We start from the raw sequence: 19,621 nt of genomic DNA, 5'->3' as shown, positions 1-19,621 counted from the left end.
GGCGGGTATAGCTCAGTGGTAGAGCGCGCGCTTAGCATCCACGAGGTCCTGGGTTCAGTCCTCAGTATCTTTTAATTTTATCAAAATAAATAAATGAATAAACAAACCTAATTACCACTCCCACACCAAAGTATACAAAACAAAAAAACAATGAAAAAAATTTAAAAAAATAGAAGAGAGAATAAATTTGCCCTTCCTGCCTTTCTCTTGCCTGGGCCATGGTGGTGCCCACCCACGTTGGGGTGGTGATTTCCTCTCTCAGGCCATCAATTCAAATGTCAAGCTTTTCTGGGAACACTGTTACAGACGTACCAGAAATAAGGTTTTGCAAGCTCCGTGGGCAGCCCTTAGCCCAGTCCAGCTGTCGCATAAAATTGACACTCTGAAAGGAGCGCAGCTGGTGGTGCCTCCTGCCCTCCAGGACTGCCGGACGATCCACAGGTATGGTCTGAAGCCACTAAGTTTGTGGTTGTTGGCCACTGCAGTCGAGGGAACGGACGCAGGGACCCGGATGGCTGTGTCCCCGCCAGCCTCCTGGGTAGACATGGGGGCCCTGCCGGGCTGGGAGGGAAGGAGGGGCCTGACCACACAGCCTCCCGAGGCCCCTGGCTGCTCCTTTCTGGACGGGCCTCGTGCGTTGGGCTCTGCGAGAAGACCCAGGCTGTGACTGGCCACTGGCTCCTCAGACTGGACTCGGCTTGGAGATCCAGCTGGCCCATGGCTGCCATCCAGCCGCTCCCAACCTCTGGCTCAGGTGCCGTGGCACTGCTGCCTGTCTGGCCTGCAGCCTCCTTGGGAAGACGGCTGCTGTTGGCAGGAGGCCCTGGGGCTGGGTCCTGGGCCTGCCACCACGGCTACCTAACCTTGAGCAGAAGGGTTGCCTCGCTCAGGTGGACGGCCAGTGTCAGGACAGTGACCTTGCTGGATGGGGGAAGGGGCAGTGTTTGGGGCTGGGGCGCCCAGCAGGCTGGCTTCTCTGCCCACATCAGGTCCCCACCCACAGCTGGACCTGCCGGCGCACACGTGGGGCCACCTGCCTCCTGTGCCCTCGGGCAAGGGCAGGTGGAAGCCCCAGCGGGGAGTCAGGTCTGTGCTTTCTCTTCCCCGGGGTGGGAATCGGGGCCCAGCTGCACACAGGACCCCAGAGAAGAAGCTGTCGCCCAAGCAGGAGCCCGAGGCCAGGGCAGACCCTGTAGCCAGTGGCTTCAGACTGAGCCTACATCCCGGCTCCCACCTGCTGCCAAGGTCGTGAAAGAAGTCAGCTCCAGATGCATGGAGGGGGTCTGTGCACTCAGACCTTCAGGGGCGTTTAAGGCGGGGGTTGAAGGAAGAATTCTGTGAATGCAGGTGACAGTGCCCAGCGTTTCTGCGGCAGGTGGGTGTGGTTAAGGAGGCTCGAGCCAGTAAGGGACTCGGATGGGGCATCTCCCATGAAAGCACACGAGCCCGCTGTGCGCAGGGGCTGTGCCGTCAGCGTCGTGTCGACAGCAGTAGCTCACGCGGCTGAGCGCTTACTCTCCGCCAGGCGAGGGCGACAAGCGGCCCGCTAAGCCACATGTCAGTCCGTTCTTACGGCAGCCCCATGGGGAGGGGTCTCCTACTCTCCCTCTTAGCACGCGAGGAAACTCCGCTGGGGAGGAAGGGGCTCCCCTGGGGCGTGGAGCTGGAGGGTGTGGGCCTAACATCTGAACCCAAGCAGTGTGACCCCAGAGCTGTGCTCTTACCTGCCGTGCTTTAGCAGGGACTGTGTCTGCAAGCGTGTGTGTCCATGAGCGTGTGCAGGAGTAGGGAGCACGTGTGAATACATGTACATGCTTGAAAGTGTGTGAAAATCCAAGAGACAGAGATGCCCAAAATAACTATTTTCAACATGGCAGTTTATTTCCCTCCCAGGGAAACGGGTCCTGAACTAAGCAGTGCAGGGCTGGGATGATGGTTCCCAGTCATCTGTGATCCAAGCACCTTCCTCCATGCTGCCCTGCCATTCTCAGGATGCTGCCTCATGGTGCAAGGTGGCTGCTGAGCTTCAGCCATTATTCCAGCCACAGAAAGGAAGAAGGGGAAGAGAAAGCTACACCACCTCCATCTAGGGGATCTGCTCCACCCTCGCCCCCCGAAACTGGGCCTTGAGGTTTTCATTAGTAAGGAAAGGGGAGAATGCAGAGAGGGAGACTGCTCTGCCTGCTGGGATACTTGATAAGCAGCACAGGGCTCTGGGCTTCCCAATATGGGGGATGTTGAGTTGGTGAGGATCAGGGGTCCTCTAAGCCTTGTTCCATACTACCCTGATGGGGAAACTGAGGCCTGGGCCCAGGCCTCCTTCCTCCCATCCCAGGGCTCTCTCCTGGCACCAGTCAAGAAGCCAAGTGTCCAGCAGCCCAGCCAGAGCAGACACTGGGGAAGCTGAGGTTCTCCTATCCAGCCCCCTCCCACTAGCCCGTTCCTCTTCTCAGGAACCCAGAGGCCACTTCACCCCTCCCTGATATGGGTGGTCTGGCTGCCCCCTCCACCGTCCCTTTACCCCCACGCCCCACACACACCTATCGGGCTGAGAGTCTGGCTGCAAAGTCCCATTGCAGCCAACCCTCTGCCTCCTGCTCTTTTCGCCTCTTCCAGCTGCCCCCTTTTAACTCCGCCCCCAGCCCCCCACAGCCTCCTGGGGTGGGAGCCTCCCTCCCAAAGCCGCCTCCCCAGATGCCTGTCACATAGATGGAGGTGTCTTGGCGGGAAGCTGGGGAGCGATTTGGGGCAGGATCCCCCTGGCACATGGGGAGTGTTTTGTCTATGGGGCGGGGTGGGGGTGGGCTGTGTGGACCCACCCTAAGAGCGGCTGAAGCCCGGACCTCAGGCCCACATGCTGGCCATACCGCCACTCATAGGCATGGAGAGAGGGCCAAGGAGGCCAGAAGAGGGCACTGAGGAAAGACAGTCGTGGCTGGGAGGAACCAGCTCATTTCAGACACTCCAAGTTTATTCTCCAAAGCTGGGGTGGGGAGAGGGGCAGGAGGGGACAACACCAGGCAGGGTGCTGGCCAGCCAGGGTACAAGCCTGGCTAGGGGTGGAGATGGGACCACCCACTCAGAACCCTGTTGCCAGAAAGCCAGCAAGGAGGCTGAGCAGGAAGGTGGTGGCCACAGTTTTGGGGCTACTCTGGGAGCTGCCTGCCCAGGTACCCGGGGGGCCCTGCCAGGGTGGTACGTTGCACAACCTGGACTGGCAGCAGGTTATGGTCGTCAGGGTTCCAACCACCATCTTGGTGATGGGTTGACATGTGTCTGCACACCACCCCGAGTAGGTGGTCTGAGGATCCGACTCTGGGTGGGAGGGGGTGGTGGAGAAAGGGCATTACACTGGACGGCATGGGGCAGGGATGAGGCCCCTCCCCGCCGGTGTGGGTGACGGGCTCCTTCCGCGCGGCTGCCCCAGGGTGGCCGGCTCACCGGTGTTCCAGCGGTAGATGATGGTTTTGCAGGTCTGGTAGGGGATGCAGTCCTGCATCTGCTCGCAGCTCTCATTCCTGTGCAGGGACTGGCAGGTGTAGCACTGCAGCAGCACTGGGAGGCCAGGCGGCTCAGGCTCCGGGAAGGGGCCCAGCCCCCAGAGCCCCCACCTCACCACGCTTCTCGCCTCCAAACCTCTTCGCCTCCAAGGTCTCCTCCCAATTCCTGTCCACTGCACTCATTCTCAGTTGATGCCCCCAAACCCTGCCCTGCTGGAGCCTCCCTGTGCCCCCTGCCTCAGGACTGGCCCCTTTCCTTCCCTGCTCCCTGCCCCACCGGTGCCAGGGTGCTTATGTCTTTCTGAAGTGGGCTCCAACACAGGGCCTTTGATTCGCTGGTCTCTCCATCCTGGGGCTGCTATGCCCTGTCTGCTTGGTGAACTCCTATTCAACTGCTCTACCCAGACATCATTGCCCCTCCCAGCAGTGGTTCCTTCTGCAGGCTCCCTACTCTGGATGGCGGTTGAGGGTCATGGTCAAGTGAGAGGTGAGGGTGTTCTGAATGTCAAGTCCCATCCTCCCTCCTCCCCCAGCCCTGAGGGAAGACAAGCTCACAGCTGGAAGCCTTTGCCTGCCAGTTCCTCACTGTCAGCCCCATGGACCCTGGAGAGACAGTGCCCTCGCCCTAGGGTCCAGGTAGGGGACACATACCTCTGCCCCTGCTGCCTGTAATCATGATGGCCTCCTCTTCCTCCTCTTCCTCCTCATCCTCCTCGTCGTAGCCTGCCGTCCCAAAGTCCCCGTCGTCATCCTTGTCTTCCTGCATGCGCCCTCTCCCTGGTTGCGCAGGGACGCCTGTAAACCTCTACTACCCGGCACAGAGGACATGTGCTTGCGGCCCAAGGCCGCGCCCCCACCCCTTGATCCATCCTGCCCCCACTTCCTGGTCCCTCTGTCTTCTCCCACCCGGCCACCTCCCAAGCTGGTGAGGTCGCGGCCAGGGTTTCAGAGCCCTGGCTTTGCTTCCTTACCCGTGGCTTTACTGGTACCAGCTTTACAGTAGCCCCCCACCCTCCCCATAAACCCTCAGGTTGGCCTGTCCATTTTACAGAAGAGGAAACTGAGGCTGGGAGAGGCCAAGCTGAGGGCTGGGTGGGGAAGGGAGCCCGTGTCCCCCCAGGGCCTGGCTGGGGCCAGCATGGGAGGCCTGGCGACCTGTGGGAGCCCAGAAGAGCCCCATCAACCTCCCCCTGGCCTTGGCCTCTAGCCACACTTCCTCCTTCCCTCCCAAATCATGTCTTGCCCCCAGGCTGGGTGTCCCTGTGGGTCCCATGGGCCTGGACTCTGCGGTCTCCCTTGTTGCAGGCCCCCCTCGCCCCAAGTACCTTGCAGTCCGCACAACAGCAGGGCGAGCAGGACAGCTGCCAGCTCCTTCATCCTGCCGGGGCTGTGGCGTCCCCTTGCCTGGGTCCCTGCCCAGCCTCTGGATCTGCGGGAAGTGGGACAAAGGGCATTGCTGGGGCGTCCCGGAGGCCCTGGGCCCCCCAGCTCCAACCTCAAACAATGGGCCTCACACTGCTCCCCAGGCCAGGCATTGGGCCAGGGATGGCCATTTCCCTCCCTGACTCCAGGGGCCGGGGGAAGGGGAAGTCATTGTGGTCAGCCTTGGGCGTCCTGTCCACCTGTGTGGCTTTGCCCTGGCCTCGGTGCCTCAGCCTTGCAGTGTAGCCGGCCAGCCCCCTGCCCTGTGTCTTGACCCCACAGACCTGGGCCCAGGCCACACAGCTACAGGAGTTTGGCCTCAAGGACCCTCCAGCTGCAGACCACTGACCAGGGACCTTCAACTGTGAGACAGCCTCACTGACATTCCAGAGCATCGTTAAGAGTATTTCAAAGAAAAACAGTCATGGTCCTTCTACTAGGTCTCCTGCCTCAGCCAGCAGTGTGCCTGCTGCCCACCCTCTTGCCTCAGGGCCTCGTCCTCTCTGTTCCCTTGGCCTAGAATGCTGTTCCTGCCAATGGCCACGAGGCCGTCCCACCTGCACAGGTGTTACCTCCTAGAAGAGCACGTCCCCCCACAACCATCTCACACCCTCTCCTTCCCTTGAGTCTGCTCTCTGATCTCGGAGCAGCCGGCGCCGGCTGTCCAGGGCTGCATGGGGGCCACCTGGGGAGCTGCTGGGAGCCTCCCTTTTCTGGCCACTGGTCTCCTGCCCGGAGACCGTGTGTGAGGACTGGGCTGTCCTCCAGCCCTCTCCCTGGGGTTACCTCTTCCTCCTCTGTGGGCCCAGACTGTGGAGGGTGGGTACTGAGAAGCCCCTTCCGGGAGGCCATGGGGAGGTCGGGGCAGGGGCAGGAGGCTGGCCTGGGACCTGGAGGCAGGGATGCAAGCACCCCCCCCCCCCGCCCCCGCCGTTTGCCAGGGCCGCTCCCTTAACTTTCTGGTCTGAGCTTTCCCGCCTGCCAGCTGTGGGCGGCGCTCTCGGGGCTGCCTGGGGCTGAGGGTGAGCAGACACCAATTCCTCCGGGGCCCAGCCCTCAGGGTGGAGTGGATGTGTGCCCACCCCCACCCCAGCCAGATGTCTTCAGACATTCTGACCTCAAAACCCAGTCAAGACAGCACAATAAAACACTGTGTTACACCAACGACAAAAAAAATGACCAGTTATGTGATAAGAAAAAAAGAAGCCTTCTGAAAATGCGAAGACATACAAGCAAAGCGAACCTGCACTGCAGCGGAGTTGGGGCTGGAGCCCAGGTCATTCTGTCCCCAGACCCCCGTGCCCTCCTGCGACGGGGCCCAGCGTTCCTGTCCTGGTGTCTGGGACTCTGAGATCTGGGCCAGCTTAAAAGAAGGTAAATCCAACTAGCAGCAGAAATGTGGGGAATTTTCTTTACCATTTTCATGCAGTCACTGAGCTGGGTGGGGACAGGGTCCAGCCCCTCGCCACCTGCACAGGAGGGAAAATGTAAAAATCTTGTTATGAAAATGTCTGAATGTCCACAGCAGTAGAGGACTGTGAGGCTGTGACTGACAACGGGAAACATATATTTGGTCGTCCCTGGTCCTGGCACAGAGCTCTTGTAACTCTTGAAATGTCTTAAGTGAAGGGTCTTAAAGGTGTCTTTTTTGTGTTGATGAGTTCACTTTGGAAAGCCCCTAGGTCACCGGGGTCACCACCACGGATGGGGCTGGTTGTCAGGAGAACCAACCACAGGATTAGAGGGTTGGAACTTACAGCCCCACGCAAGGACCTCCCGGGAGGGGAGCGGGGCTGGAGGTTGAATCAGTCGTCAATGGCCAATGATTTTAATCAATCATGTCTCTGTAATGAAGCCTCCATAGACCCCCAAGAGGAAGAGGTGTGGGGACCCTGTGGGCTGGTGAGCCAGGGTGCTTCCATGTGCAGCTGTGCTGCACCCCAAGCTCCACAGGGACAGAAGCTCCTTCGTTTGGGACTGGTGACCTAACTTAAAATTGAACTTAAAATTGGCGTCTGAAGTGGGGGCAATCTTGTGGGCCAGAGGCCTTAACCTGTGGGAGCTGCTGTTACCCCCAGCTAGGTGGTATTAGAGCGGAGTTGATTTGTAAGACCCCCAGCTGGCGTGTGGGGGCTGCTTGGTGGTGGAGGGAACCCCTACATGCTGGGATTGGATGTCAGAATACTGAGTGTCAGGGGAACCCCAACTCCATCACCCAGCTTGTACAACTGTCAGAGCAGGCAGGTAGCTAGATCTGAGCAGAGAAAGAGGGCCTGGGCCAAAAGGCAGGAAACCGCACATCTTGTGAACAACGGTGCTCCGTGAGAAGACAGAGGAGAGCAGGCACCTCTGGACTGATAAGAAACCACACATTTTGGGGTGACAAGTGTCCCAGAGGCAGACAAAGAAAGGTGGGAAAAAGCAGGAATGTCCCGTGTCCAAATGTAACCTTCCACGCCCTCATCTGAATGTAAACTTTTGCTCATTGTGCCCTCATTACAGTAAAATTAGCCTTGCAGGTAAGAAGTACCCATCATGCACCGACTCCTGACACTTCCGATCCAGACTAAATAAGGACAAAATCCCTCCTCCCCTCAGGAAGGCGGAGCTGGGATGAAAATCCGGGAATACGACCCCAAACCCCTCCCTCCCCAGTGAATATTGTGCCCATTCATTTTTACACCACATATAACCAGCTCGCCAAAGAAGCTCAGCGCAGCTGTGCACCTGAGTCTGCCCGCTCACCTTGTGAGCGTGTACCTTCACCTAAAAATAAATCCTCGTTTCGCTTTCCTGACCTCCAGGTTTCGTCTCTGAATTCTTTCTGCAACAAGAACCTACTCTCCTGTAGCACAACCACAAGGGCTTTGCTGTTCTGACTCCGTCCGTCCTGTCCTTTCTTGATGGCATATTTAAAGCAAGCCCCAACCTTCAGTTCACCTGTATCACCACAGCACAAGTCTCTTAAAGAGAATGTCTTCTTACATCATCACAGTGTCTCCCCACACCCACCAAAATGTCAAATAACCCCTTACTATCGTCCAAAGCCCTGTCTGTGTTTGTATTTCCCTGCTGTGGAAGTGTCTGTCTAGTTTGACAGAAGCCTGATCCTAACAAGGGCATCTGTGTTTGGTTGTGTGTATCTTAGGTTTTCTTAAAGTCCCTCTTTACATAAGACCATTTCCTGGGTTTTGTTTTGCATCACAACATTGGCCTTTGAAGAAAGCAGGTCAGTTCCCTGTGGAACGTTTCACATTCTAGATCCGGTGTCGTCGGGCTCAAGGGCCTGGAGTCTGTGTTCCCCACAGTCTCGATGGCTTGGAGGGATTCTGATGGTGTCGGCCCCAAATACAAGACAGGGAGCTCTGCAGCACAGCTCAGGCAGGACCCCACCTCGCCCCTCTCTGGCCAGGGCCTGACCAGGGGCCAGTCCTCTGCTTCTGTGGGCTTTGAGACTCCAGATGTAGCGGCAGCCAGTGGCCGAAGAGCCGTGGCCTCTGACGCTGTCCCTGGTTCTGACCACCTGGGAGCTGGCTCTGCTGTGGGGGCAGTTGGTCACCAATCATCCTGACCCTGAGTAGAGCATTGAACTTGGGCCACGGCCATGAGGTCACCCAGGCTGTGGGTACTTGTTAGAGTGTCTCTGGGCAGGGTGAGATCCCCAGGCCCTCACCAGCATCTGGGCCTCTGGGCCAGGTCAGGCTGGGAGGAGGGAGGTCAAGGCCAGCTGTCACCAGCTCCATGTAGGGGCCTTCCAGACTGAAAGGACTAGGGCCAACATGGACACATTCTGCCCTTTCTTCTGCTAATCATGACTGATTGTTACTCTTGTTTGCAAAAAATCCTGATAGGGTGACACCATCCCATGTGCGTTGGGAAGAAGGCAGAGTAGCTTGGAAACCGGGTTAGGAATCTCTGTCTCCCTGGCAACCAAGCCCAGCACGGGGAGAGCAGGGTCTTTGCTCTCTGAGGAGCAGGCCCAGAGCTGCACCCCTAGAGGCTGCTCCAGGCTCCTGGGCATGACTGGACACCTAACATCTGCCCCTGTCACACCCAGTCCAGGCCCTACTCACCTGTACTAGCTTTTGTTGCGTAACAAATTACCACCAAACAGAAGGGCCTAAAACAACACTGTTTACGCTCCGAAAGTGTTCATGGAGTTAGAACCCAGGTACTGGGGCCTGGGTGGGGTTCACATTCTCTCATGAGGCTGCTGTTAAGCTGTTGGCTGGGGCTGTGATCTCATCTGAGGGCTCAGCTGTGTTGGAGGGGGGTCCCACTTCCAAGCTCCCTTACATGGCGGTTGGCGAGCCTTGGTCCCTCTCCACCTGGCTGCCTCTCAATATGGCAGTTGGCCTCTGCCAGGATGAGCAAACACAGCGGGAGACAGAGCCCACATCAGAAGCCATAGTCTTTGTAAGCTAATCCCAGAGGTGACATCCTGTCACCTGTGCCCCACTGTCTTCACTAGAAGTGAGTCAGTAAGTCCAGCCATGCCCAAGGGGAGGGGGACGCACCAGGACAGAATAGCAGTGGCCTCTCGGGGGCTCCAAGAGCCTGCCCCCCACACCTCCAGTCCTAGATGTTGGGGCCTGGCTACCTGGCCCTGGGCCTGATGGGAACCTTCTAGGTCTCCAATCAGAAATTTGGTAGAGATTCATGCCCCAGGAGTGGGTTGGCGCTGGTCAGCAGGGACCCCCCCACTGAGTGCCACCCCACCGTCACCCCATGCCTGGGCAGGGAACTAGAATCCAGCCAACCAAAAGGGTAGCGGCTGTCCTGTAGCAGGGCACCCAGGAATACCTACTCTGCCTCCCCACCCCAAGGAAAGGCCATGGTGTGAAATCTGAAACGTTTGTGTCAGTTCTGACAAGGACGGCTGGATCCAGACACTGCCCGGCTCAAGCTTTTGCCCGGCCCCTTAGCTTTTAGGATAAAATCCAACCCTTTTTGGAGTCATGGCCTGAGCCATCCCCAGCACCCTCCTCCCCTTGCCCCCTCCTCCTATTTCACGCGGTTCCTCCCCCCAACACTCCTGCTCTCTCTTATCTCAGGGACTTGGAGCTGGCTGGCCTTCCTCCTCCAGGCTCAGTGGCTCCTTCAGGGAGGCCTTGTCCACGCCCCACTGGATTCTCTCTTTGCCGCTCATCCCATACTGCAGCCCCCTATCAATTTGTCCAGCCCCTCGCTGCAATGTGAGCTCTGCTGGGCTGGGACCCAGCTCTCCCCACGCTGTCACTGGTGCCAGCTGCACCTGGCACGGGGCCGGTGGCTGACTGCTACCCACTGGAGGGGTGACTGCTGGCGCTTGCCTGGCACTGGGGAAGCACTCTCCTCGTGGGTCTCATGTCACCCTCACTAGCTTTCTGTGGTTACTAGCAGTGCCCTCGTTTTACAGACGAAGGAACTGAGGCTTGGGGGTCACACAGCGTACCTGAAGCCACACACACTGAGTGTGGTCCCAGGCTGTCTGCATCCTCGCAGAATAGAAGCCCTGGACCAGGCCAGCCCTGGGGACAAGGAACGCCCACGGGAGCCCCAAACGGCACTCAGGCTGTAGCGATGGGCTGGGCTACTGGGACTGAGTCCTCAGTGAGCGTGTATAAGTACCCGCAAGCGCTGCGGTGAAGATGCCTGGCAGTGTGAGTGCGTGCGTGCCTGGCTGGTGTGTGCGCCCCGTGCATGAGCGCGCAGGGCAAGCAGAGGACAGCGCCTTCGATGGCGTGGGGCCTGGTTGGATCCTATGGGCGAGGTCAGGGGGAGGCGCCTGCAGCCGCCTGGGGAAGGGGGAGGCTCTGAGGGTACAGTGGGACTGGAGAAGGGAAGGGGGACCCTGTGTGTACCCTTCCTGGGACTCGAGCTGAATTGGGCCCTGTTGGCCAGACTGCAGGGCAGACAGACAGACATCTCTCGACTCAAGGAGTTGGGCAGCAGTGATGGGCCGTGGGGGTACCCGTCAGCTGGGGGATGGCCAAGCCGCTGTGCCAGGACCTGGTCAGCACCTTAGCAAGAAGGGCCTAGCGTCCGCTTGTCGAGGCTGGGCCCCACGGCCTGCATGTCCTGGGCCTCTCTCTGCACTTTCTTCCCAGCGATGGCGTCTGCTCTCTGTACCAGGCACGCCCAGACCTCCTCGGAGCCCGCATGTGCTTGAGCTGCTCTTACTGTCCTGCTGAGACCTGCCTGCCTCCCCAGCCAGGGCTGGGAGGCGGGAGTTCCGGACAGACAGTGCCAAGTCTGTGACCCATCCACCTCCTCTGTTTCAACTGCCATCCCCAGAAGAGTCACCATCCTCCTCATGGGCCTCCCTGTTCCCCTCTAGAACCTTCCAGCCCATTCTCCATTCGGCAGCCACAGGGATCTCCTGAACTGTAAGCCAGAGATGTCTTTCCATCCCCATCGCTGACCTCTGACCTCAAAGCCATTCCCAAGTTCTGTTTCCTTTGTTCATCTTCCTTTGATGATGAAGGGTAGGCCAAGAGAATCAACAGAAAGGGGCCAGAGCCTCGACCTCGGTGAGCTTTTAGCCCCGCTAGCGCACACTTGCCTGGGGTGGAAGCCACTCCTGTGTCAGTCAGGATCTTCTAGACAAGTAGAACCAATGGGATGTGTGTGTGTGTGTGTGCTTTTGTGTGTGTGTTTATAGATATAGAAACAGATATAGAGAGAGGCACTTATTTTAAGGACTTGGCTCATGTGATTACAGAGGCTGGCAAGCCCAAAATCTGCAGGTGGGCCAGCAGGTAGGAAAGCCAGGAAGAGCTGATGTTTCAGTTCAAGTTCAAAGGCTGTCTTCTGGCACAATTCCCTCTTGCTCAGGGGAGGTCAGGCTTTTGTGCTGCTCCGACCATCAACTGATTGGATGAGGCCCACCCACACCATGGGGGCAGTCTGATTTACTCAAAGTTCATCATTCATCTCACATCCTCACAGAAACATCCAGAATAACATTTGACTAAATATCTGGGCACCATGGCCCAGCTAAGTTGACATATGGAACTAACCACCACCCTTCTCGATGGGCACTTTGCTACCTGCAGTCCAAAGACTTCCCAGCTAGTATACTAAAGTGCTTAAGACACAGTCCACCACCTGTAACAGGATTTCAAAGTTACAGAAGATCTGATATTTGCCCCCTCTTCTCCCAGCCCCCCTGGGTCACCGTGCGCCAGGCGCACAGACCTCCTCTCCGCTTTCACCTGTGCTGGGGGTGGGCTTCCCCTGTGAACTGCTTCTGCTGGTTGTGCTTGAAACTTTCCTGCACAGCCTCAGTGTCTGAACACGATCTAAAGTTCGTCATGAGCAGAGCTGTCTCCTAAACAACGCAAGGGTCTTTTGCCTTTCACTACGGTGTACCTAGGTGTACATTTTCTTTAATTATTCTCCTTAGTCTATGTATACTGTGCTCTCTGTAAGTACTTATCTCTCACAGTTCTGGAATATTCTCAGGCATCTGCTCTTCAAATATTGACTCTCTTCCTTTGGGAATTCAACCAGACTCATGGTAACTCTTGGCACACTGTCTTTCACGTGTCTTCACACCCCTTCACTACTTTCCACCTCCTTATCCCTTGTGCTACATTCCTGAAAATTTCTTTAGATTTATCTTCCTATTCACAAATCCCCTCTTCAGCGGTGTCTAATTTGTTGCCTAATGCATTGGCTGAGTTTTTTTTTAAACAAGCTTTATTGAAATATAATTCATATACTATAAAAGTCACCTTTTTAAAGTGTACAATTCAGTAATTTTTAGTTTATTCACAAAGTTGTGCCACTATTGTTACTATTATAAGAACATTTTCATCACTCTGAAAGAAAACCTTGACTGTTGGCAGAAACTACCCATTCCTTCCCTCTTCCAGTCCCAGGCAACCACTATAATCTACTTTCTGTCTTTCAGATTTTTCTGTTCTGCACACTTCATATAAATGAAAGCACACAATAAATGTTTTAAAATTACTTTTATTTTCACTGAGCATGATTCTTTCAAGATCTCTGCTGCCCTTTTAATTTCAATGAAGGGTCTCACTTAGAGAGGCTCTATTGTTCCCATGAGGTGTGGTCGGGTTTGATGGTACCTTGTTCCTATGGCTTGACAGTGCTTGTTACTGTATCTTAAACCTACAAAATGGATTAACTTTATATTCTACACCCCTTTGATTGAGAAAGTTTGTGGGGATTTAAATCTGTCACTCATCACTGTTTCTGCTGCATTACTTTAGAGCCATATTTCCTTTGGATGTTTGCTAATTTTTGACTTTGAACTCATATTTGAATTCTACCTAATCCAAGGGAAACCTAGTCCTCAAGCTGGGGTTGCTTTTCTGTCTCCTCCCAAGCAGCAGTGGGACGGTGAGGTGTGCAGGCTCCAGAGTTGCAATACTGGCTGTGCCATCTGGGTGCTGTGAGACCTTGGGCAAGGAGCTCAGCCTCTCTGCGCTGTTTCCCTCATTTGTTAGGATGGGACTGATAACTGCTGGTAGGACTGTTGTGAGAAGGTAATGAGATAATGTGTATCAAGTGTTTAGAACAGTTAGAACACACAGCATGTGCTCAATCAATACTAGCTACGACTGGCACGTCTCAAAAGACATATTAGCGACACTCATTTGTCTAAAGTAAGATTCAGAGGGGCAGAAAACCTCTTACTGTGCTGTCCATGGTCCAGGGCAGCTCTAGGCCAATAGCGGGTACTCCATAAATATTCGATGGACAAACGAAGGCAGGACTGAAGGAACGACCCCAGCATTCACAAGGTGGTTGTCGCTTACTCATGCCTAGCAGATATGGATCCAGGCACGGGGTAGGGGGATGGCAGGTGCAAAGACACAGCACGTCGAAGTCACCTGATGGGGCTGGAAGGTGAGGGACAAAGCTGAGAAACTGGTCGGAGCAGGCGGCGGAGGGCCTTGAATGCCCAGACCAGGATTTGGGACTTGCCTTCGGGTGTGGGTGTGGTTGGAGGCAGCAGTCCGTAGAGTTGCGCTACTGGTGGGGTTCTGCGTGCTTTCGGATGGAGACCGGCCTCGAGTGGAAGCGGGGTGGGGTTGGAGAGCGGAGGGCCCAAGGGCTGCGAGTCTGTGAATAGGGATCTGTGCTAGCATTCGCCGCGCGTTACTCCCTCCCTCTCTGCGTCTTTGTGCGTTTCGCTTCCTTTCGCAGTAAACGTTCTTCCGAGAAATTCCAAGGGGATCGCAGCCAAGCAGAGGGGGAAGGGATCCTGCCCACGCCTGGGCAGGGAGAGGTGGAGGTGGGAAGGCGCACGGGGTAGCGGCCCAGGGAGCGGGAACGCGAGAGGGCGGGCGCGCGCGGGCGAGCGGGACGCCGGCTAGCAAGGGAGCGCAGGACCGCCCGGGACGGTGACCCGGCGCGGGCCCCAGGCCCCGGGCGCCCCCGCCCGCGCGTCTCCCGCCGCCCCCGCCCCCCGCGCGTCCCCCGCCCCGGCTCCGCCCCGCCCCTCGCGCGGGGTCCGCGTCTGCGGCTGCGTTCCCCGAAAGACGAGGCTGCGCCCGGGTTCCGGTCCGCAGGGAGACCGAAGGGCATCGCTCCCCGAGCCGCCCGCGCCACCCGGAGCCGCGGAGTCCCGACACCCCAGGGATGTGAGTGCGCCCCCCGACCCGTGGCCCACGCTCCACGCCCCTATCCGCGGTGAGCGCTGTAGCGCGCGCGGGGAGGGGAGGGGAGGGGGCCTGGCGCGGGGTTCCCGGCTCCCCGGCCCAGGGGTGGGGGGGTGGGGACGTGGCACGCGCCCCTCCCCCACCGGCAGGTACCGTCCACTCGCACCTTGTGCTGCCTTTTGCTCTCCGGACGCACCTACCGCTCCCCAAGGAGAAGACGCGCTTCCCGACCCCCCCACCCCACCCCACAGGTGCTGGGCGTGCGGTGGGGGCATTTCGGGCTGTCACCCTGCTGGAGAGGACAGACCTATTCTCCCTGGAGGGGATGCAGTGATGGTGGACGCTCTGGGGGATGGGCTGGGGGCGGGGCTTTGGGAGCTTTGGGACGACCCCCGGCCTTGGATTCCAAGGAGGAGGTTGCGTTAGGATGCCAGAAAAGGGGAGGGTCCTTCGAGCTTGGCAGGGGCTGGATCTCTTGACCGAGGCTTCTCCTTGCCAGGCCTGCGCCCCAGACGACCCCCGCCCGCAGCCCCAGCGCATTCCCAAGGCCCGCCTGGAGCATGTTGCCTGCAGCCATGAAGGGCCTTGGCCTGGTGCTGCTGGCCATCCTGCTGTGCTCTGCGCCCGGTGAGTCTGGGGGCGGACCGCGGGGATAGGCCAGGTCGCCTGAGATCCTGTGCGTTCGAGTCTGCTCTGGAGAGAGCCGAGTGTGGGGCCACCCTGCTCCTAGAGGAAGGTGCCCATCAAACCCACACCCCATCCCTGCGACCCTAGCCCGTTTCCCTCCGGCTTTGCGCCAGCTTGTGTTGCCCCAGAGCTAGTCTGGTCTCTCCTGGCTCCTGGGGGCACTGGGCGCTTTTCCTCTGGGCCTTGGTCCAGCAGCTCGTCCTGCACGGGTGCCCCTGGCTTAGTTGCGGGGGTTCTTGTGCTCATCTCTTCTCAGCACCGCCTGGCCTCCCATCAGGACCTGTTGGGTCCTTCCTAGCTTGGAGCCAATCGGATTCTGGGTGTGTGTGTGCAACTGATATTAGGGCACTATAGGTGTGATACGTGTGGCTACGTGTTCACACACTATGCACGTGTGTGGGGCCAGGGAAGGGGACTAGGGGCCTCCAGAGTCCCAGTGGTGGGACCTTCGCCCTAAGGTGCCCAAGGCTCACGGGTTCTCCCAGCCCTGCTCCACAACTTCCCGGTGCCAGTTCGGCCTGGTCACTCCCGGTCAGGGGTGCCCGGCCTCCTAGGGCTGCATGCTTCTCCTAGGACTGCCTGCAGCAGGCAAGTGAAGGGGTTGCGGGGGGCTGACTGGCCTGGCCCCAGTTCATCCTCCTCCCTGTGCCCTGCCCAGCTCACGGTCTGTGGTGCCAGGACTGCACACTGACCACCAACTCCAGCCACTGCACCCCGAAGCAGTGCCAGCCGTCGGACACGGTGTGTGCCAGTGTCCGGATCACAGACCCCAGCAGCAGTAAGTCAGGCTCCAGGCTGGGGTGGGAAGGGTCGGCGGTATCATTGGAGCCCCTCTGCCCTTAGGCAAGAGCATGGGTTGTGGCAGGACGCTGCCCTGTTGTGTGATAGCGAGCAGGTGCCTGTCCCTTTCTGGCACCTCTGTGGCCCTTTCCATGTAGCTGGGGACAGTGTGGGTGGGTTGAAGCCTGGGTTCTGTTGTTTTGGGGTCCTGAGCTGACCTGGAAGGGCCCTAGGCTGGGTCCTGGGCCCAAGGCAGAGAGGTCTGGGTGGGATTCTAGTCCCAGGCTCCCCTCCCTCTTCCCCAGGCAGGAAGGATCATTCCGTGAACAAGATGTGTGCCTCGTCCTGCGACTTTGTGAAGCGGCACTTTTTCTCAGACTACCTGATGGGCTTCATTAACTCTGGGATCTTGAAAGTAGACGTGGACTGCTGTGAGAAGGATTTGTGCAACGGTGTGGCCCGGGCGGGGCGCAGCCCCTGGGCCCTGGCCGGGGGGCTCCTGCTCAGCCTGGGGCCCGCCCTCCTCTGGGCTGGGCCCTGAGGTCCCCTCTCTCCCGCAGGGCTTCTGAGCTTGTCCGCATCCCCCGAGCCTGTGGCTGCCCCCTCCCCAGCCTGGCCTGGCTGGCAGGGGGGGCAGCCTTGGCTCTGCTCCACAGTCTGTGGCCCTCGCCCTTCCCCAGACGTGACTTCCTTGTCTCTCCAACAGCTCCAAATCTCAGCCAGCAGGACATCTTCAGTAATCAGGCGTCCAGCAGGAGACTGGGGGTGACGGCAGGGTGCTGGGACCCTAGGTCTGTGAGTGCAGCCAGGCTGAGCCAGGCCCAGCCCGATATCCTGGCTGTGAGGGCCTCCTCTATGGAGAAATAAAGTCACTTTTGAGTCCAGAGACCTGGGTCTGAGCCTGGGTGGGGGTGCTGGGGGGCTTCCTGGCGGAGAAAGCACAAGTGGCAGGGCGGGCAGGCGCTGGTACTCTGTAGGCTGTGTGTGCGCTGGGCTGCTGGGGACATGCACCTGGTAAGGTTTGGGAACAGCCTGAGGGGCAGTGGGAGTTGAGGTGAACAGGATCACAGGGTGCGCCCGAGGGCGAGGCCTTGCAGCCCTGTGTGCAAACGTTAGGGACATGGGACGAGCAGACTCACACCCATGTCCGCAGAGGGCATGCTCCCCACCCACGACACGCTCACGCCAACAGGCGCTCCCGTGTGCACAAACTATCACGTCCACGTCACACCAGCTCCTGAACCAGCGCGCCCCAGCGCAGGCACGGCCACGCCCCCTGTGCGTGTGCACACTCGGGAACAAAACATGCCCCGTGTGTAGGTCTCTCCGCCCCTGGGTGTCAGCTCCCCTGAGAGCTCTCCGGGCCGCTTTTGGCTCACCTGCAGACCTCGTGTGCCCTCCCTCGGCCTGGGAACCAGACATCCCCCACCCCGCCCTGAGTTGGGTGCCATGGGCAGGGTCTCAAAGGCAGTCCCCTGACCAGGGTTGAGGAAGCCTACGCCCCTGTGTGGGATGGCACAAATGGCCTGGGCACTTATGGTGGGAGGGAGCAGAGGAGGGCCAGTGGAGGTTAACCTGAGGGTGTTGCTTCTCTGGCCCTTCCTGCTCCAGCAGTGAGTCTGCGGTTCATCCCTGTACCCCGAGTCCAGCCCAGACTCCACACCATCTGGCCAGGTGGCTTGTCCTGTGGCCCAGGCTGACCACGTGATACCCAGTGATCACTCCAGGCTTTCTCTAGGATCTGGCCCTTGGCCATTTCCTCTTCATTCCTCTGTGGCTGGCCCGGCCTGTGGTCACTCCTGGGTCCTGGACCCCTTGGAAAGAATGATAGTTCCTCTATGAGCTGGCCTTGGCATCCGTCCCCTGGCTTCTCTGTGTGAGGGATGGAGAGGGGTCTGGGGGTCCCGGGTGAGTGAACCAGAGAGAAGAGTGGGGTTGCTGGAGACTGGTGTCAATTTCCTGCTGGTGGAAACGGCTGAGGGACCTGTCAGAGGGGCACCTCCTGCTGCGTTTTAAGTTTGCTCTGCTGCTCTGCGATGTACCCCCCCAAGCCTCAGTAAAGCGCTCTACCCATCGCATGTGTCTGCTGCTTTCGAGAGCGTGGGGAGGGGGTGGTGCTGGCGGGTGGCGTAGAAGGTGGCAGCTGGCTCAGGGGAGACTTGGAGAGAACCTGGGGATTCGGAGGAGGCTGGGAGCTGAAGCCACGGGAGATGTGGAGCACTGGAAACCCTGGTGGTGCTGGGAGGACGTGGACCTGCCACCCCACAGGCTTGGGGTTCACACCAACCTTTACGTCCATCTTTGCTGAATTGATTATTTAAGGGAAGTGCTTAAAACGTAAAAAGGAGTGAAGTTCTTCCAGCTATTTAAGAAAGACAGGACTAGCAGTGGACGGGGGCTTCCAGGGAGGGCAGCGTGGCCCTGATAACCCGGCCTCGACACCTCAGCTGTGGACCTGAGTGTGTGCCCCACCTCCAAAACCCTCTGAGGAGTCCTCACCTTTGCGAGCTGTGGCAGAAGGGTCGAAGCCCGCCCTCTGTGTGAAGCGCTCGGCCCCTGGGCACGTGCGTGGCACTGGAAAGCCATGGTGCCACGGGTTCCTTCACTGAACCATTCAGCAAGGGCGCCTTCCTAGGCCAGCACGTCTGGACAGACCTTTTGCTCAGTGTCTGCTGAGTGCCCCCTGGACCAACGAGCTGGGGCTCAGTCAGCCACCCTTGTCGGTGGGCACGGGGGTCCACTCAGGCGTTTTCGTCTGCAGCGCTGCCATGACCGTCCTGGTCCTCATGTCCTCATGGGATTGGGGAGTTATTTCTGTCGGGTCGATTCTGAGATGGGGGAGCTGAGCCAGGGAGGACATCTACTTAAAAATGAATCAGGTGCCTCAGAAAAGGTCGAGTTGCAGTCCTTCCATGTCAGCCGCTGTGGGTCTTGTCCAGCTTTAAGGACTTTTTCCAGTCTGGTGAGTAGAATCTTACTCTGATTGCCGCTTAAGAAGTTATTGGTGAGGTTGAACGTCCTATGTGCTTCCCAGCCACTTCTGTTTCTTCTCTGATGGCCTGATCTTACCCCTAGCCCATCCTTCCGCTGTGGCATTTGCTTTTGCTATGATCCGTAAGCCCCTTTTGTGTGTTAAGGACGCGGTCTTTCCCAGGGTGTATGTTTTGCACATATTTCCCGGCATCTTTGTTTTGGGTGTCTTTACTGTCCCTACGCATGTTCTCAAGTTCTGTGTGGTCAAATCTAATTGTCCTTTTATGGTTTCTGAGTTTCAGGTCTTAGGAGAATGTCCTCTACCCTTACTTGAGGAAGAGTCCCTGTGTTTTCTTCTAACGTTGTCACGGATTGCCTGACGCATTCAGACATCCAGCCGCCTGGGGTTTCCTTACGACGTGGCAGGAGGCAGACTTCTTCCACACCCGTGGGCAGTGTCTCTCAATGCCGTTTGTTACACAAGCCATCTTGCTCTAGTGACTTGAGCTCCACTTGGTAACTATGAATTCACGTGTGTGTGTGTGAGTGCGCGTGCGCGTGCCCACACGCATGTGCGCTTTGGGCCTGCCACCACTGGGAGCCCCTCTGTTTGGGCCCCACCAAGCTGCTTGATTCCAGCAGACA

At 58.1% G+C, this 19,621-nt stretch overlaps 2 protein-coding genes across 8 annotated transcripts; one reads left to right on the top strand and one right to left on the bottom strand.

Annotated features, from left to right (window-relative positions):
- The first annotated feature begins 311 nt into the window (after positions 1 to 311).
- On the top strand, positions 312 to 18,078 carry LY6H (lymphocyte antigen 6 family member H). 5 transcript variants are annotated; one of them, XM_074353213.1, is made up of 5 exons: positions 363 to 441; positions 14,447 to 14,518; positions 15,036 to 15,163; positions 15,882 to 16,001; positions 16,309 to 18,078. In XM_074353213.1, coding segments are annotated over exons 2-5 (486 nt in total). In that variant the 5' UTR covers positions 363 to 441; positions 14,447 to 14,516; the 3' UTR covers positions 16,545 to 18,078. The 5 variants fall into 5 exon arrangements, with proteins under 5 accessions (XP_045377225.1, XP_074209314.1, XP_074209316.1 ...); XM_074353215.1 differs by lacking the exon at positions 363 to 441 and adding an exon at positions 14,121 to 14,169 and having other exon boundaries at positions 14,447 to 14,567; XM_074353212.1 differs by lacking the exon at positions 363 to 441 and adding an exon at positions 14,151 to 14,169.
- On the bottom strand, positions 2,951 to 5,262 carry GPIHBP1 (glycosylphosphatidylinositol anchored high density lipoprotein binding protein 1). 3 transcript variants are annotated; one of them, XM_010961138.3, is made up of 4 exons: positions 4,826 to 5,247; positions 4,152 to 4,305; positions 3,442 to 3,555; positions 2,951 to 3,315 (listed from the first exon to the last, which is right to left on the bottom strand). In XM_010961138.3, the coding sequence occupies exons 2-4, from the start codon at positions 4,264 to 4,266 to the stop codon at positions 3,080 to 3,082; spliced, it is 465 nt and encodes a 154-aa protein (XP_010959440.1). In that variant the 5' UTR covers positions 4,267 to 4,305; positions 4,826 to 5,247; the 3' UTR covers positions 2,951 to 3,079. The 3 variants fall into 3 exon arrangements, with proteins under 3 accessions (XP_010959440.1, XP_010959439.1, XP_045377223.1); XM_010961137.3 differs by having other exon boundaries at positions 4,152 to 4,277; positions 4,826 to 5,245; XM_045521267.2 differs by having other exon boundaries at positions 3,084 to 3,518; positions 4,152 to 4,277; positions 4,826 to 5,262.
- Positions 18,079 to 19,621: the final 1,543 nt, after the last annotated feature.

Source organism: Camelus bactrianus, chromosome 25 (genome assembly GCF_048773025.1).
Source record: "Camelus bactrianus isolate YW-2024 breed Bactrian camel chromosome 25, ASM4877302v1, whole genome shotgun sequence".
NCBI classification, from domain to species: domain Eukaryota; kingdom Metazoa; phylum Chordata; class Mammalia; order Artiodactyla; family Camelidae; genus Camelus; species Camelus bactrianus.
The sequence above is the reverse complement of the archived record's forward strand: the minus strand, read 5'-3'. Positions and strand labels throughout refer to the sequence as shown.